This window comes from Phyllostomus hastatus, unplaced genomic scaffold (genome assembly GCF_019186645.2).
Source record: "Phyllostomus hastatus isolate PE091 unplaced genomic scaffold, TTU_PhHast_1.1 phas_contig_147, whole genome shotgun sequence".
Taxonomy (NCBI): domain Eukaryota; kingdom Metazoa; phylum Chordata; class Mammalia; order Chiroptera; family Phyllostomidae; genus Phyllostomus; species Phyllostomus hastatus.
In genome coordinates, this window is record NW_025333603.1 from 430,893 (window position 1) to 450,492 (window position 19,600).

General features: G+C 41.3%; 1 protein-coding gene across 7 annotated transcripts in view; it reads right to left on the minus strand.

Annotated features, from left to right (window-relative positions):
- The window catches only part of FGGY (FGGY carbohydrate kinase domain containing), a 390,237-nt gene that overhangs the window by 97,959 nt on the left and 272,678 nt on the right, over positions 1-19,600 (minus strand). For all 7 annotated transcript variants that reach the window (XM_045857814.1, XM_045857803.1, XM_045857811.1 and 4 more), the window contains 2 exons: positions 12,868-12,929; positions 536-683 (listed from right to left, as the gene is read on the minus strand). In XM_045857814.1, coding sequence (XP_045713770.1) covers positions 536-683; positions 12,868-12,929 — 210 coding nt within the window. The remainder of the gene's footprint in view (positions 1-535; positions 684-12,867; positions 12,930-19,600) is intronic.

Here is a 19,600-nt window from a genome sequence, read left to right on the forward strand (position 1 = left end):
CTGAATTTATTCACCAACCTAAGTCACTAATTGTATTTTACTTTTGCCACAGTTCCATCTGAAATCCTAATAATATTAGCATGGACTCCAAACAGCCCTGACCTATAGAGCCTGGGCACATGTGTGGCTGTGACAAGCAAGACCATGTGTGACAATATTTAGCCTTTCCCAGCAGCCTGGGGTTGGGGACGGAAAACATACCTCTTCGTGTCTGATATAAATACAAAAATTACACAGGCAGGGGCTCACGACTACCAGCCACTCCGCGGGACAAAGAGGTAGCAGTAGCTAAATGTAAGAAATACTGCTTTTACCACTCTGAAGGCTGGCTCAGAAACAATGAGAACTTTCGGCAGCTCATCCAGGGGAGCGGGCAAGAGCCTTCCCGACAGCAATGTGTCTTCGAGAAGCCAACGGGCTGCTGGTCTGTTTTGCTTTTGTTTCCTCTTTTTCCTTTCCCTTCACTTTGCCTCTTCCAAACTTTGTAGCCCTTTGGCCTGCCTTCACCTTGGTGCAAGGACTGGCTGTCACTTACCATGCCCTTCAGTGTCAGATCTGCTAAGGGAGACCGGTTGCCATGGAAATCTGGCCAAACATGTAAATCAACAGTGAGGAAACCCACAGGCTGAGCCTTCTTAATCAGATCCAGGTGACTGTTCAAATATGCATATACACTCTGGCATCTGGAAGAGAAGTAGATTTTGTTTTTAGAAGGGGGTTAGGGTCGGGGAGCAAATTGTTCTGCAGAAAGAAACCATTTGTACTCTCACATCAGATCCAGAGAGTATAAGCAGGGTCCCAAAAGCTTCGGCAAAGAAACTACCCAAAACCCATGGAAACTAGCATACCATATTATGAAATCATTGTCCTATCACCACGAGTAGGTGGCATGTATTAGGGAAAAGCGCAAAGGTTTGGAATCAGAAGACCGGATCCAGCTTTCCCCAGAGTAAATGTGCAGCCACGAGAAAGTTATTCGAACTTTCTGAACCACTTTCTTTGCATCTGTAAAACCAGATACACACTCCCTGTCCAACTTACCTCATAGGGTTATTGTAAAGATCAAAAGAGATTATGTATATGAACATATAGTATTTTGTAAACTGTACAATACTGTACATATGCAAAGGATTTTTAAAAATCAGTGTGGCTAATTGTAATAATGATGATGAGATGACGAATGGAGACAAATGCACTCTCCCAGACTCAGGACAGGAATTTGCTGAGGGAAGTGATAGGACCAGAGTAATTGCATTAGGATCAGGAATTAGAAGACTTGGTTTCTCACCTGAACCCATCAAATGACATTGTGTTAGTCTTTTCTCCTCCTTAAGCCTCAGTTTCTTCACACGTACAATAAGGGAGTCAGACTACCTTTCTCAGTCTCTCCATGCTTAGGTGAGAAGAGGCTTGAAAGAGGCTTAGGAGATGACAGGCTTGGAAGTCAAGGCAGTACTGGGTTCAGATATTATTCCATCTGTTCCAGCTAGGTGCCAGGGCCAGGGACTTGGCCTCCCTGAACTTCTGGTTTCCCACACATTACAATAGTATAACAATACCTACCTTACTGGGTGAAATTTCACTGCATGTCACAAAGATTAAAGTTGGTACCTTCCCCTGTTGAAAAGGTACTTAAAAAAAGGTGCTGAACCAACAATTCTAGAAAAAAAGTGGGTCTATCAGAGATGGGCATCCATGTCACTTCCCACTGGTATTGTTGGAAGGATAGCTTCAACGGTGGAGAACATGGCTTGAATAATGGCAGGAACCAATGCCCAGGAAACAAGTGTCCAAGGGAGGCTGGTATCTAAGAGACCTAGACGATAGTTATTATTTATATTTTTAAAATGTTTTAGGAGGACAGCTCAGAGATTTTGCATTCCAGTTTTGTGACACTGTGTGTTCCCAAGGATCCCATGAAGTTCCTGGATGTTGTCTGGAATAGAAATGAGTAGAGCAGTAGTTTTCAAACCCTTCTATTAAACAAAAAATTTTAAGTGGAACTCCAATATAGAAAAGACAGAAGAGCAAAACTGCTCTATGTAAGTGCATGATGAGTTGAATGTGAGAATGTGTGTGTTTGTGTGTACACTGAGTGGAGACACAGGTGGCCCACTGTGGCTACCAGGCAATCTTTTTGCTTCTTGCTGTGATACCTCATTCCCACCTGTAAAAATCTGCCTTAGCTCACATTAGGAAGACAGCGATGTGGTTGGAAAAAGACCACCGACCACCCTGTCATCAACTGCAGCTCCCGGAGGGCACACCAGGTCATCCATTACCGCCCTGCAGGGAGAGCACTGCTCACACCTTTTACAGAGGGGACGCACAAAGACATGTGACTGAGTCCCCACTTCGACCCTTCTCCATGTGATTCTGTGATTTCTGTATTCCAGATTTGACAAGGCCTCACTATTCAAACTCTGTTCTAGCATGACCCTATGATAGTGTTAGGAAAGAAAGAATCCATGGAAGACAGGGCCTAAACCATCTATCTGGATAGAACGTAATCGCAGCCCTGTTTTCTGTTTCCCAGCTCTGTCTGCTCCTGGTCCGACAGGAACCACACTGACAACAAAACCCACAAGGACACCATTTTTAGCCAGAAGTCAAGATTCTGCAGTAATTCTAGCAACAATCCTCTTCAGAACAGCATCACTGCACTTAGAATAAAGGAATTTTTTTTAAAGAAGTACACATCTATAAGTGTTTTCATTCACCTCTCAAGGAATCTCAGAACAGGGCATTTGGTTTCAGACATCTGGGTCAATAAGAATCTATGGGCCTAATTACTATTGATTCGTCATTGTCTCATTTACTGCGGGTCTTTGCAAACAGTGAGATTCATTTAGCCTCTACATATATAGTCACTCATGAACTAATGAGGTCCCTGGGGGACCAGGCATATGCTTACCCCTTTGACTTCTAACCTCCTCACAGCTGTATGTTTATTCTGTGAATACAGCCATTCTCCTGCACATTTTTTCAATTAGACCTTACCATGTGTGCTATCTGAGTATATCATTCAAAATGAAATGCACTTGGAAAACATTAAAATAACAAATGCACATCATTATTCACATAATTTTAACCTTGCATGATGCCTTTTTTTTTTATTTCTGACTTTGATTCATTTTGTATGTTTTATCAATTCCTTCTCAAATGGCTGTCTGCCCTTGTCCAGCTCAGGAATCACATACTAACTGTTCCAAGAGGACCATTCTCCCTCCCTCTCATGAACTCCAGGCTCAATACCCTGTCTCAGAGGGAGAAATTCTTGCTGTCCCAGTCCCATTGAGCATGATGAAGAAAATACAGTTTAGACCATCACAAAGTGGGTTCACCACGTGCCAGTTGGTTGATCAGGTACATTAAACCTTTCCAAACCTAGTTCACTTTTTTGCAATCAAAGCTAATACTTTAACCTTACAGACTCCTGTGAATATTAGAGTCCTAAGCGTCATAAAATGAGAGATGATCGATAAACAGTCCCCTTTTTTCCCATCACAGGAAATTAATTTGCAGCTTTAAAAAAAATATCCAAGAGTCAGGGAAGATTTTCTTCAGACATTATTGCTTACAATGTTAAATACAGAGAGCATCCCTGGAGGCTCTACACTCCTCTCCTTCCACATAAATCATCCGATTCTGTGGATTCATAGGCTGCTCAGAAGTCTGGTGATCATACTTTCAAACCAAAAAAAACAGAATACATGGTCTAACAAGAGATATTGTGCCCTTTCCAGGAGTAAGAGAGAGTCTTGGAAAAGAAGCCTCCACACAGTCTCTCTCTGGGTCCTCCCCTCTTGGCCACTGCAGCATGTACGCTGCCTGCTCCATTCTACCAAAACTGGTCCTGCTGCGAGGAACGATGCCGTCTTTGTTGCTCACTCTGAGGGACCACTTTCTGCCTTTATTACTTGAATTCTCTTCCACGTTTTGCACCACTTGACCATTTCTTACTCATTTGTTCTCTTTCCCTTGTTCCCAGCACACTATATTATTTTGGCTTTCCTACCTCCTTTCCAATTGGTTCTCTTCCATTGCTTGACCTTAAATATGTGAAGTGTCCAAGAGAACTGTCCTTGTTGCTCTTCTCACTCTTCATATACCCATGGGCGATCGCTTCTCCTCCCATGGTTCCAGTGACCACCCAGGGCAGAGGACTCCCAAATATATGCCCTTATTTCCTGCTCATTTCTCTTTCATGAGTTCCAGGTCAAATATCTAACCACTCATCAAGTGCTTCCTCTGAGTGTCCAAAGGGACCTCAACAAAAACACAGTACAACACACACTGTCTTTTCTGATACATGCGCTTTTCCACCTCTGTTCCTTGAGCTGTTCAGAGCCAATCTCATGGAAGCCATTGCTCAAGAAACCATCTGGGGGCAGAGTGAAATGGGCACCATTTCTGACTGCTTTCTCTCTCCCTTAGCTCCCCATCTTAATTTCTCACCAGGACCTGTCAATTTATTATCTTAAATATTTCTCTACCCAGCACACCTTTCTCCAGCTCAACCGCTTCCCCTTTCTTCAGGCCACCTTCAAATGCCTGGATGAGAGCTTTGGCCTCCTAACTTATATCCCCTCTTGAAATCTTGCCCCTTCCAACTAGGTTTTCTGCACTCATTCCTGGGTGATTCTTCTAAAAATGAAACTTTGATTGTGACACCTACCTCTATCTAAACCCTTTGGGAGCTCCTTCCCACTGTCCTAGAGATAAAGCACAAACTCCCTTGCCTGGAATAAGATGGTCTTCATTATCTAGCTCTCCCTACACTTATACTGTGTTACATACATGTATTCCATTCCTCCTCCCTCCTCACCCCTGCACGCACCATGCTGGATCTGTACTAACCTCCTTTTAATTTTCATAATATGCCTCTGAATGTTTGCCTATTCCTCTCCCTCTTGCCCAGAATTCTCTCCTTTGCCTTTTTTACCTGCCTCTGTCAATCATCATTACAGATTCATCACTGACATCATCTTTTGGATGCCGTTCTTGGACCCACACTCCTTCCACTGCCCACATGGGAGGCTACGCTGAACCCAACCGCCTCAGCTCCCTTCCCCGCTCTCCAACCCCAGCCTTACAAGATGAAAGGAGGAGCGATCCTGACATGTTCAAGCATCCCTTGGGAGTTCTATGTCACTTGCCCTCATCACCTATGTTGGGGGTTTAAGAGTAAAATCTGTATCTGTGTGGAATGAAGCAACTTTCTGCAGGATTGCTGATCACATTATTTCCCTGCTGAGGGTTCTGTGATGGCTGACACTGTCCATTGGACAAAATCAGTTTCTTACCTCGGCTAGTTGGCCCTGGCTGATCCGGGCCCTGCACTCATCTCCACCCTCACCTTTCCCACTATGGTCTGGAGCCTACTCTCGATTCCTCGGCCTTCTCTCTTTTTTTTTCAACCCTCATCCAAGGATATGTTTATTGATATGACAGAGGGAGAGACAGCAGACAGACAGACAGATGTGAGAGAGAAACATCAATTGGTTGCCTCCTATAAGGGCCCTGCCCAGGGATCAAATCCACAACCTAGGTATGTGCTCTGATTGGGAATCAAACTGGAAAACTTTTTTTTTTGTGGGGGGATGATACTCCAACCAACTGAGCCGCTCAGCCAGGGCTCAGCCTTCTCTTCAAGGCTTTCATCTAAGTTGATCTCTTGGCCTGGAGTAGTCTTCCCTTCTGTTCTTCACGTAGTTAGCTCCTTTTTATCTCTCAGATCTTAACTGCCCCTCCATCATCCAGGGCTTCCATGACCACCCTACCTAAATGTGGTTTCTCTGATACTCTAGCATTGCACTCTGTTAGTTTCTTTCATATCACGTGTGGTCACTGTTCGTCACCTTCTTGTTTGTTTACTTGTGAAGTGCCTATGGCCTCCTCTGGACTTTAGGCTACACAAAGGCAGAGCATCACTAGTATACTCAGGATTTAGCGAGAACTTGGCACATAACACCATTCAAGAGTATACATCAAATGGACGGATGGTACTTCCTCCATTTTATGATAATTGCTTCTTTATCTGTATCCATCTCTGGAATCTGAACTCTTTCTAGAAAAGGGCCACATCTTATTCATCCTACCAGATGGCCAACACACAGTTATTGAAATATAATATGAAAAAATGCAGATTTAAGATAGAATATTATAACAGGAATTTCTGGGTGTTGATACCTCTACATCTTATTGCAGCACTGGGCTTCCAGAGGGTGGATCTCTGGAGTCAAATGGACACAATACTCCAGGCACGCTGGTGTACACCTCAGAAGGGAGTGGGAAAAGGAGCAAACATGTTGGGACACCCGCTCCATATACCAGGCACTGTGCTGGGCTACAGGTAACCTGTAGAGAGCTAGAAAATGGAGAATTTATTTCCTAAGTCAGCATAGCCCTCAGTCTTCCTGAGAGGGACCTGATGTCCTGAGCACTTCCTTAGCCTTACATGCAAAACAGAAGCCAAAGAAAGGCACTGTATTATCTAGCTTATTTTTATGTAAGAAACTTTTCTTACGTAAGAGCCATCAAGTATTTACTGATTGTCCCAGCACATCTTAGGGGACAAAAGGTGTTTGCATCTTCACCCTCATTCTGTGAATATCCTAGTTCAGGGATCCTGAGCAGATACTGGGATGGTCAAGAAGTCCATTACGTTTTTTTTTTTTTTTCTGTACGATGGCTCTAATAGTGCTTAGTTGTCTTTAACTTCATTTGAAACAATTTTGTTAGATTGTATTATGACAGCTGTCATATCAGTGTGCATTTACAACAAAACTTATCAAAATTGGTGAATTTTTGTACAGCTATTTTAATGCTGAAGATGGAAGAAGATACCCATTATTTTCAGCAAATTAGACTTTATTAGTTCAAGAAAGATAAAAATACAATGGAAATGCAGAAAAAGATCTGTGTGGTGTATGGAGAAGGTGCTGTGACTAATGGTGATGGAACGTGTCAAAAGTGGTTCGCAAAGTTTCCTGGTACTGTTGATATTTTGGCCAAATAATTCCTTGCTTGGGGCTGTTCCTTGCTTATGCATTTCTTGCTGTTCCTTGCTTATGCAATTCCTTGTGATGCATTAGAAGATGCTTAGCAGCACCGCGGCCTCTACCCACTAGAAGCCAATAGCAGGAAACAGCTGACACACATCCAGATCAATAAAGTTATTGGTGAAAATGAAAGATGTGTCTTTTATTTTATGGAAAAAACTAAACAGACTTTTTGGCCAGCCCAGTACTTGCTGAAGACTGGAGGGACCAAGGTTGCAGAAGCCATAAAGCCCAGGGGGAAATCTGAGAACACAGAGCAGAATGGACAATGAGCACATTCTTTATAAGTGGAGTTCGTGAGCTCCCTATAATACTCATCTCCTCAGCTAGAATTAAATGAGATACTATACACACTAAGTACAGCGCCAGGAACAATACAAATTCTTAATAAATGTCCTTGTCCTTTCCTTGCTCCGGGGGATTTATGTAGTATTTAGTGACAAGATTTAAATGTCCTGGAGATTTGGCACATAGGGGACCAGCATATTTTAAGAAATTGATTCTCACAGGAATTATTAGAATCACAGAAACAAAAGAGGTCTGAGGACTAAATCAGATCAAGTAAAACTGATTATCCTCAAAGGAGTAACTGGAAAATCCAGAGAAAGTGGGAGAAAAGAAAGGTTAAGAGAATGTGAGTTAGGAGAACTTCGTGCTGACTACAATCTTAAGGGATCTGCAACCAAAAGAATCACAATGAGAAATGACTACTGATTGCAGTGACCTCAGCAAGAGTAACTCAGAGCAGGCTGGGCTTCTCTGTTTACATTCCTCCCCTCCAGCAGACTGGGAGTGCACCGAGGTCGGGGGCCACATCCTCCACTGTCTCTCCCTCCCACCGAAGGTTTTGTTTTCTCTCAGCAGAGACAAATCACTCCTTTTAAAAGGTAAATCCAGCCATGTCTTTCCCCTGCTCCAAAACTAAAAACTGGAATAAAACCCAGGGTCCTTACAATCATCTATGATGATGCACGTGGCTTGGCCTTTGGCTTACTTTCTGCTCTCACCTGTTTCCCGCTCTCTCCCAACTTCGGTCCCACTACAGTGGCCTTCACAATGTCCTAGAGCTGCTCAGGGCCTCGGCCTTTCTGTTCCTTCAGACGGCAGGGTCTGCCCCTACAACCATGGTTTGGTGCCACTCTTTATCCGCAGTTTTCTTCAAGTGTCACCTCATCAAGGACGGCTTCCCCTCCTAAAATAGTTCCCATCCAGCACCCAACACCTCTCATTCTGTCTCCTTATGCATCTCTGTTTTTCTTTGGAATGCTTATCAATTTCTGGTGTGCAGATGTGTACTCACTCTCTCTTTCTCTATACACACACACGTATGTGTGCATGTCTGTGTGTGTGTGTGTGTGTGTATAATTTCTGCTAAAGTGGGGCAGTTTAGTAAGCCAGGACAAGTGGGATAGGAAAACGGACAGTTAAATGGCCAACCAGTTTACATTTATCTAACAAATCAGAGAATTCTATCTTCCTTAGCCAATGACATTTAAGAGTAAATGAGTAAATGGTTTACACTTCTCCTCAACCAGAATAAATAGCTTAAATCAGCCTACTTCAGGAGATCAAGAGCAGAAATCCGACTAGTGCCATTTGTGCCAACCACATCCAAAGATGTCTAAAGTTAAGGGAATAAATTTCATTTTAGTGCATTAACATAAAGCTGATGAATATTCTATTGAGATGTTCCCCTAAGACCTCCTCTAAACTCCTGGCCTTTAAAACATTCATAAAGGAGGACCGGGGCGGCACTCTCCCTCCCAGAAGCACCCTCCGGCCTTCCCTTCTTTCCGAAGCGCCCTCTCTCTGGAGCTCGCCTGTCCCTTTTCCTTCCCTTCCTCTCCTTCCCTGCAGGAGAGCTACCTTTGCCTCTCTCTCATGAGCTCCAAGGGCCCTCCTTTTGCCTCTGTAACTTGTTTCCTGAGCCTGCACAACCCAGCTGACTCACCTCTACTACCTTTGTGACTTTCCAAATAAACTTTCTCTTATAATTTGAGTTCCTGTCTCTGAATTCTTTTTTTGCCAAACTGAAGAACGAAGGTCCAACTTCACCAGTAACAACTGGTGCCATTTCACTGCCTATATCACCGGTAACAAAATAGGGAGTTTTTTTGTGCTGTGTTCACTTTTGTGTCATAAATTCCCTCAAGATTCTCATTAGACAGACAGAAGAATGGACTTTATTTTAACCTTGGCTCTGCTGCCAACCTGGAATCCAGTCCTTATTGATTATGTCAGCATCTTCCTACCAAACCCTGCAATCATCAGAGCCTCATTTCTGAGACATTGGTAGTCAAGGTTCTCTAAGATAATTAAAACAATAATTAATTTAGAGGAAAAGAGCAGAAGTTACGATCAGTGTAAGGCAATCTCTGGCTAAGCAGTGGAGTATCTGAGAGACTTTCCTTCCCAGTTACAAGCACAGGCACGTTTAGCTAGTGTTTACTTAATTTATAAGCTCACAAGACACTTCTCTTCAGGGATATCTTGTTTAAAAGGATTATGGTAAATCAAGAGTATGAAATACTAAATCCATTTATCAACACTGGTTTCTACAGTTTCAAATAGGATTTGCTGATGCTAAGCTCTAAGAGAGGGGTGGCCTCCGTTACAGTTTTCAGAGAGCCTGAAATCACACCCAAAGAGGTGCATGGTTCCTGATTCCATGGGTGTCCTTTCCAAGTATCCTGCTTCATTTTAATAATAATAGCTAGGCCTAAGACCTGAAGGACAATGGGGTCCTGCAATCTTGGAATATTCATAGATCTGATAAGATAGCAATGAACTCACCTTTGCAAAGTAATAGAAGGAAAGAAAAAGTAGAGAGAACCAACATTTATTAAATACATACTCAGTAGATGAGCTAGAGAAAAAATTTGAGAACCCTAAAATTATAGAAAGAAATAAAGCCAAGAGTGTAGATGGAATCACCTTGGAAAAGAGGGCAAAGAGAGAAGAGGGGCAGGAACCTAGCTGTGATGAACTCTGATGTTATGGTGAGAGACCATGAACTTGAAAAGCGGATTAAGGAGTCAGAGATACAGAAGAAAAACTGGGAGAGGCTGACATTTCAGCAAGAAAGTCAAGAAAAGAGAGGGTTGTAAAGGAGAGCAAGAAGTGATTACTGGTGCCACATACTGCTAAGAGCTCTAAGGGACTGGATGACATCCCAGAAGCTTAGCAGAGGTCACTGAGGACCTTAACAATAAATGTTTCATGGATCGATGGTGACAGAATTCAAATTGCAGTGGGCAAGGGGGAGTATAAAGTCAGGAAATAGTGACAGAGAGTATAGGCAATGCTTTGGTGAAACTTAGCTCCAAAGAAGAGAACTACAAGGAGGTAGTTGGAAAGGAGTAGGAAATCAATTAGCGAGTGGAAAAGAGCTGAGGTTTAAATCCAGTTCTGACTCCAAAACTGAATTCTACCAATGGCTGTCATGGTGCTGTTTCTCTGAGTTTACATGCTCATCCATAAATCCTTCTTTCCTATTTTCAGTAAAAACTAGTCACATGAGGTTCATCTATAGAAAAATGTTCTGAGAATTTTTAATATTTCTTTGCAATGTATAACTATCCCTTAGGTTTTGTTGAGCTTTAAGATCTTCAGAGACTGGCATTTCCAGGATTTACTTTCAGCCATATAACATGTGTGAAATGAATTAAGCAGGGCAGTATTATTGTGATTTTATGGGTGAAGAAACTGAGTCACCAAGACATTTATGGCAGAACTGATATAAGAATTGCAGATCTCTAATTTCTAGTCCAGTGTTCTTGTTACTCCACCACCATTTCCGTCTGCTGCTTAACCCTAGGACAACCATGGGCAACATTTCCTCCTCTTTCATAATCATTAGTAATAGTAGCAGAAGTAGTAGTCATTGTTGTTGTCATAGTACAGTTTACAAAGTTTTGCCAAATACATTGTCTCACTAAACTGAAAGTAAATTCTCAGTTACCCAAGGTTGGTTCTCTCATAACTACTCTTCCATGTTCTGAGATGGACACTGAGTTTCACACTATAATGCATGATGGAGCTTGGGCATGAATCTAGATCTCTGTGCTTCAAATCCAGTCTCTTGTCTTTGCATTAGCAGTTTATAAATGCTGCGGCCCTTCAAGAATCTGATGAGAGTTATGGCCCCTCTTCACAGAAATATATGCATGAATACATCACCAAGATCTGGTGCTAGGCATTCATACTGCTACTAGCGCATCTTTGCTTCTGGGCAGCTCAGTACAGAGAGCTAGGATATAAAGTATGTATGCGCACACATGAATGTACACATCTGTGTTTGTTTTATTTGTATCCAGAAATATATACATAAATAAATACAAATATATTTCTGGATATAAGTATTATATATATAATCACAAATGGATTACATATTAAATCTAGACATATATATTTCTGGATATAAATATTATATATGTGTGCGTGTGTGTGTGTGATTAGAATCAAAAGTTGATTCTAATACCTCTGATTTCCACCTAGTACCATTAGTGTTCATTCTAACCTTCCCCTTTTCTTGTGAGAAACATGTTGCTCATTACCCACAATTTATTTATTTATTTACTCAATGCAGTATACACATAAAGGATTTTCAGAATACCTAAAATGTACATCTACGAAAAACAAATTTGGTATTTGTAGTATAATATTTATGTACAGTTATTTTATATGTAACTATATAGCCTACTGTCAAAATATCCTTTACCAAAGTTACTTGAGTTCTTTTCTTTCCCCAAACCCCTTTAGTGTGACTATAGTATTCATTGCTAATACAAGAGGCTCATTATTTTACTGTTTATGTTTCATTTTACCCATGTCCACCATGCACATATATATACTAGTATCTATCTATCTGTCAATCAGTCATCTATCTCTATTTCCCATCTATTTATTTTCCAGGGCACATGAAGCATTACTGTAGTTCTAATAGTTACAGTTGAATAAAAAGTTGTACTCAGCCCTGGCTGGTGTAGTTCAGTGGATTGAGCTCGGGCTGTGAACCAGGCATCGCAGGTTCGATTCCCAGTCAGGGCACATGCCTGGGTTGCAGGCCATGGCCCCTAGCAACTGCACATTGATGTTTCTCTCTCTCTCTCTCTCTCTCTCTCTCTCTCTCTGTCTCTTCCTTCCCTCCCTAAAAATAAATAAATAAAATCTTAAAAAAAAGTTGTACTCAGAAAAGTGTTGTTTCCTCCTGCTCTCCTTCTCCTGCTCCCCTGTTCTTGGCGTTCCATTTCCACCCACGCAGTGTAGGTAACCACTCTTAGTTTCTGGTTTAACTTTCCTGTATTTCTTTTGCACAAGTGAGTAAATACACATATGTTTTCTTATACTACCTTCTTTTTACATGAAAGGGAGCACACTGCCAATACTCCTTTGCACTCCACTTTCTTCACTTAATGATATATCCTGGAAATCACTCCATATCAGCTAGTATTCTAGGCTTCACAGATGAAGAGACAGTTGTAAAGAGGTCGAATAACTTGCTCAAGGTTACATACTTAGTAAGGAGCAAAGCTGGATTTGACTCCAATATCCATGTTCCTTCTGCTACATCAGAGTTTCTCATCCACAGTTCCTGGAATATTGGGGGTGGGGGATCTCTAGGGTTTTTTAATAGTCTTAGATCATTTTAAAAATTAGAACTTGTATGATCTAGATCATCTGGCCTTAGAACCAAATACTACCAGCCATTCTCATTCCCCATAGGATCAAAAATCACACATCAGCCTAAAGTAAGCGCCCTCCACACAGTCAGACATGGGAAGTGGGAACAGGAAGCAGTTACCGAGCTGTGGCCTTGGCTTGCAGTTCAGGGAAGGTGGCGTGGCCCTGCACCACGTGGTCTATCTGAAAAACAAAAGGGGTGGGTTAGTGGTATAGTCCTCCCAGTCTATATCTCAGCCAGAAAAGATACATTTAAATGTCTGCACCTTTCAACTCTTTGTCCAGAGAGGATCTAAAAATGTTAAAACGCTAACTCAGTGAGAGTGTTCCAGCTCTTACAGAAAGCTAGCTTTGCTTAACCTACTCTTGGCCTCTTGGATTTACAGAACAAAGAAGTTTAAAGAGAAGAGTAGCAGGAAATGAAACTCTCAAGGCTAAACTGGTAGCAGCAGGTAATGCCAAGTCCAAGAATGAGGTGTGAGGACAGATGGGGTGAGAAGAGAGAAGAGGTGACTCCAGGTAAATGGCGGAGACCGGGGTGTTAAAGAACTAACCTCTGGCTCACACCATTTCCGCCTCCCGATCCAGGCTGTTACCCTAGGACAACGTCAGACCTGGAATTGCTTACTGCCTCTTACTAGTGGGGAAGTTGAGTGAAAGAGACTATGAAGAGGAAGTCTCAGTTTAAACAGGGTGGGTGGTGGGGAGAGTTGTCCCAGAATTGTCAAGAGAACCACTCCTGATTGAAAAGTTCTATCACATGGGAAACCAGGACATAGCTCTCCAAGGAGGGGCAAAAGTGTCTGAGCTCTGTGGACAGCTATCTTCTTCTTACTTGAAATCCCATGTCCTGAATTTTATTCCTTAATCCTCTTGGCGGCTTTAAATGCAATAATATGTAACATGCATCAGGAAGAGAAATGCTTTCCCATGCTGCTACTCTGCTTGCCAGGACACACCCAGCACTGTGTTGCGTTCCTGAACTTAATCTGTGTGTTTTTTCAGTGTTTACATGAGTCTCTAGGACTCCAAAACAACTATTCTGACAGATTTATTTTCATTCAAACTATGAACCAACTGCCTATTTTGGCCTCTTGGAGACAGTCTTTCTGAGCATGTTTCTTGAGAGCTAGGGCCATGTAAGGAGGAAGAGAATCTGTTCTGGAGCCACGCTGGCTGGGTTTGAGGTCTGCCTCTGATACAAACTAGCTGTGTGACTTTGTGTAAGTCATTTAGCTTCTCTGGGCCTCAGTTACCTCCTTTCCGCTTCCCCAGGCTCCTTTAAAAACAGAATTGCTGGAATTTAGAAAGTGTCCACCATAATGCCAACAACAGTAATATATACTACTACCTAAAATTTATTGACTCTTTTGCCATGCATTAATACCAAGCTAAACATTTTTACATACATTATCTCATTTATTCTTACAATACCTCTATGGAAAAGACACTACTGTTTACTACAGAGATGAGAAAACTGGGAGTAAAAGACAAAGTCACAGGGTCACAGGTGAATAAGTGACAGATCTTTTTGCTTTTAACCAAGGTCTCTCTGTATCTAAAGTCCTTGTTCTTAACTACTATGTCACATTGTCTATTAAACTTCCAGGTATAATATAATTTGTGGACTTCTATTTGTACACTTCTGCAGAATGTTTCAAAATTAAATGATGGCAATTGTTCATTACAATGGGGGAAAATGCAGATTTTGAATGCTTATTCAAAGCTGCATCAGCTGTGGGTTACCGTGACGAGGCATATTCTAGACCTTAAAGAGGAAGACATCAGGAAGACATTACTTGATTTGAAGATAATTTCAATGAGAAGTACTCAAAGAGGTCAGAGAAGGGAGATTTAAATGAGCTCCCAGGAGGAAGCACGGAACTTAGCTGTGTGGTGCATACATAAACACAGTTAGTTCATTTAATACTTGCTGAATGCCTAATGCATCAGGCACTGTGCCTAGCCTCCTATTGCATGTGTATGTAAATGCAACACATACAATCTATAGTAGCATAAAGTAAAAGGTCAATAATTTGGCAATTCTACTACAGTTGGGGGAGGTGCAGCTGCAGCTGGGAGAACAAGAACAGGCAGTTTGGAGGAGAAAAGCGTTGGAGGCGAGGCATGCCAGAAAGGAGATGGTGGTGAGTGAAAACATGAAGATGGGGACACACATGGTGACAGACAATAAGGACACAAGTCAAGCCCTGTGTCTGGAATATTATAGATGTTCAATAAACTTTCATTGACCAAATGTGGGAGGTGCGAACCATCAGGAGGCACACCACAGGCTCGCACAGCCCCATGTACTTTTGGTAACAGTTAATTACCACACATTACATTTGTGTCTATTTGTGCAAGGCATAATTCGGTCATAGCTTGTTAAATTGGAGAATAAATAAAGTGTTGGAAATAGTGAATGAATGAGGACAGACAGTAGGTCTTAAAAGTCAGGGAAGTGTTGAACTGTTTATAGTTTTATTGAATTAGAGGCCTTAGGAAATTATTTTGATTTGGAGAGCAAAATGTTAAGAAGTTAAGGAAAATAAGTCTGGTAGGGTACACAGGACAGGGAGGTGAACAGGTAGAGACAGCAGGAAATGGAGACATGCCCAGAGGCTAATGCTGGGAACACAAGGCACAAATACTCCCTGTCCTTCTTCTGTTGTGGCATTTGTGAAGTTCTTTTACAATCGTTAGTTGATACGTCAGTCTTTTACCCTACACTCAGAGATTTTAAATCAAGAGCCTCATTATTTCCCAGGCCCCTAGTACCTATATTAGTGCCTGACCTTTTGAACAAATCAATGGGATACATTTGAAGAAAGTAAACAAATTCAGTGATTAACCAGTTACAGAACAGAAGAAAATCTGAGTCAAGGATGACTTTAAACTTTTGGGTCTCAGAAAAGGAAATGTGGTCATAGTAATCATGTCTTTTTATTTTTTCTAGTTCTGATGCTCTGATCTGGGGTATTATTAACCCTGGAGTGACTGCCTCTTCCAAGGGTAGTCAATTTCTAGAGAAGTAAAGGACTCAATTCACCTGTGAGTATTTCTTTTCTGTACACTAACTAATCCAGAGTCCACCTCCCCATCACCTCCAATATGGACCACTATTTCCTGCTCTGACCAGCCCAGGGCCAGGTACAAGAGACAACTCTGGTGCTTCCATGTGGTGCAGCATATGAGGCCTGCTCTCTGCTCTTGAGGAATGTAACAAACTATCCTCTCAGTGGCAACATCTCCTGATAGGCTGACCTCACCATACCCCAATAATAAGGAAATCTACATTTCAAAACAGTGGTTTAGTGCAAAGAACACACACTTTGGAAACAGACAGGCTTAGGTTCATATTCATGGTCTATATTTATACTCTGTGCTATGGAGGAAAAGTTACTTGACCTCTCAGAGCCTCATCTCCTGTAACTATACAATAGGGATAATAAAATCTGCTTTTCAGGAAAGGTTGTGATGAGTGTCTCGTATCTTTCAGTTTATAACATTTACTGTTCAAAAGAAGGAGGGTACCACCAAAAGAGTAAAAACAGTTAGGAGATCAGTATCTCAAATGGTCAGCTGCATATTTTTGTTTTTCATTACATCTGGTGGTGAAGGCCCACCCTGACTAGCAAAGAACAAGCCAGTTTGTCAAATAACTGAACACTTGTTTCAAAAGCCTGGAGTTCTTATGTTTGATTCTCTAATGCATTTAGCACAGTATAGAAGAACATAGTATCCCATTAGTGGTTACTTGTTTTCCAATTAAATAACCAGTTTAACCACAATGACTGTATTTGCCAAGTGGTTGCCTTAGAAATATATAGACAGGGCTAGTCTAACTGTGATTATTTTCCTGCTGCCTCCATCTCCTCAGATTCAGCCCTGAGAGCAGGCCATTGTAGGAGTGGGCAGAAGTGTCTATGCATTATGGGTAGGTAGGAAGCTTGAGCTGGAAGGAGTCAGATCTTCAGGACAGCTTTCAGGTCTAGGTCAAGAGAGAAAGGCCACCTTACAGTATATAGCTGGGGTTGGATTTTTGGCCCTTCCTCGTAAATCTGGCATCTGCCTTTGGAACATGGGAGAAACAAATGCAATACAGTATAACACACTGATCAAACATGGGCAGTATGAGGTGGCATCTGGCCCACAGATGTATTTTATTTGGGAAATATAATGTTTTGAAAAAATGAGCCAGTATTTTAAAATTTGGAGATTTCACTTAAAATCCAGATTTTGGTTTCTTTTGAAGCTACCAGGCCACCCATACTCCCCTCCAGCAAGAGTCAGCTGGAGCTGAGTGGTGAGTGATCCCTGCAGACAGGCCTGCACCCTTCAGTGCACAGGAGGCACCACTGTTCCCTACCGCTTCCTAACAACAGGCACCAAATTTCATCAATTTCTTGTCATGACTGCAGTAATGTTTTACTTGTAGTAGAGATCTATTTATGCCCATCTCTCTGTCCAAAAAGGGATCATGGAATTTGAGCCCAAGAGTATTATGAGTTTAAAAAAAAAACCTCTGTGGAAGTAAAAAAAAATTAACTTGCCTAGTCTGTTTATTCATTTGTGCTGTTTGACTGCTTTAGGTAGTTGAGGTTTGACTCTTGTAGAGAAAGCACATACAAGAAATCCTCGGACCCGAGTTCAGTTCTGACTCAGGGCATGATTGTGGACAAGAACGTGTCTAATTTTCTCTTACACATTTAATAAATCATTATGACAAACAACTGTTTGCAAAATTGCACAGAGAACTACATTGCCTGAGATACTGAAATTGTGGGCGAGGAAAACACATAACAAAGGCAAACTTTGAGTTTAAGGATCTTAGGTTCTATGAACATTTTGCTAAGACAAAGCGATCTTACTGCATGATGGGTTTTCCTGCATGAAAATCAGTTTTATGCGTTAGTCTTGAGGCTGCACTTTATCTTGCTCGCAGGTAAAGAAGCCATTAGGCTCAGAGGGATGTTCACCGCTGGTCATAGCTGCCATTTTTCTCCATTTGCGTCTACCTGTAATGTCACTTCTTTCACCTACGCTATTCCAACTCTTCGCTTAACAAGTCTTTTTATCTCAAAGTGAAAACATTTTGCCTTTTTCCCAGCCTTAAAATTCTCATGAAAACCTAAGATAAGAAGAAGGGCCAACCCAGACAATGTCTTTTATGCTGCTGGAAAGAACTGTGGGTTTCAATCCCTAACGTTTCCTAAGAATAGCAAACATTCCTGGCAGAAAATATATAAAAAGGTTTTACAACTTTAATGTTAGTTTTACATAGACCAACTTCACTTATAGGTGGATAAATTCTGATTTAATGCAGAATCAGTTTTGTTGGTTTTAGTCACCATCAAAGTTGGTCACTGTCAGCAATTTTTACAGTTTTATTAGTTCACTTATTCTTGAAACTGATGTGATATATGGGTGCCTTGTGCAAAGCATCAATCTAATAGTCAGGATACAAAGATAAATAAAAGTACTTGCCTACAAGAAGAAGATGGGCATGCTAATACCCAAATATAACCTAGAATGATAAAGTGCTTTATAGAGTTAAAAAGCTAATTAATTAAACACCTACTTCACGGCAATTAAGACAGATATGAACTCTGTCCAGGTGAAGATTATGTTTTATAGAAAGACAGAGACAGTCAATAACTGTAATAATTAGAGTGATTAGTGATTTGAAGAACTGATTTAAAGAAAGGGTTCAGGAAAAATGTAGGGGTTAAATTTAAACTAAGCCATAAAAAAGGGCATCAACAACTTCTGAGTAAACAGAATAACAAACACAAAGATTCTGCAGTAGGGATGAGTGTCATCTGTCTCAGGAATTGTCAGGAGTCCAATGAGACTGGCCTGGAGTAAGTCTACAGGCAAGTTGTGTAAAATGAGGGGTAGGAAGCGGGAAGAATTAAGCAGGCTGTGGCAAAGGCTTCAGAGTTTATTTTAAGCACAATGGAAGACACATAAGCCTCAGGGGAGTAATGTAATCCCATTTACGTTAAAAGAAATCATCCAGGAGTTCCACTTCTTATACGAGCTGAATAGTTCACATCATACCAATTCTCCCAAGATCACAATGATAAACACTGATCAAATATATCAAATAACTCTCTGAAGACACTCAAGAGTGACAAAATCAGGTAAAAACTGGAGAGAAGTAGACATGTGCAAAGAAAACTACATCACTGCATCTGCATCCTGATCATGGAATGTTGCCTGAGGGTATGCCCCAATCAGGTATCTGGAGTGCTGCTGGTACTGCAGACACATGCAGTCTTCCTGGCTAAGCAATGAGAGGTCAGGGCTCAAGGCAACCATAACAGATAGAAAGTGGGGGACAGAAGCGGGGAGGGAGAGGGCCATATACAGGGAGCTCAGCATTACGCATATAAATGCCACCCTAATCTCTGGAGGCTCCGGGAATCACAATCTGGGTAAAGCTAAAAGGACTCAAGAGAGGTGTCAGTAGGAGCCATCACAGTAGAGACAAAATCTGGAGTTTGAGTTGAGCCAAATAAACTACCTAGTAAAACAAAAAAATCAATACTTTTCAGAGAAAATAATAAGAATTCAGTGTCTTAGAATATATTAAAGCACGATGTTCAAAATATGACCCCATATCACTAGACAGAGAAATAGAAAAATTAATCCACACTTAAGAGAAATTAATTTAATGAACAATGGCCCTGAAATGACACAGATATAAGAATTCAAAGACAAAAATTTTAAAGGTGGTAATTGAACACTACTTAAGGATGTAAAGGATAATATTCTCATAATTAATATACAGATAGAAAAGAGCAAAAACCAGAAATATTAAAAATGAAAATTGTAGTATTGATAAATAT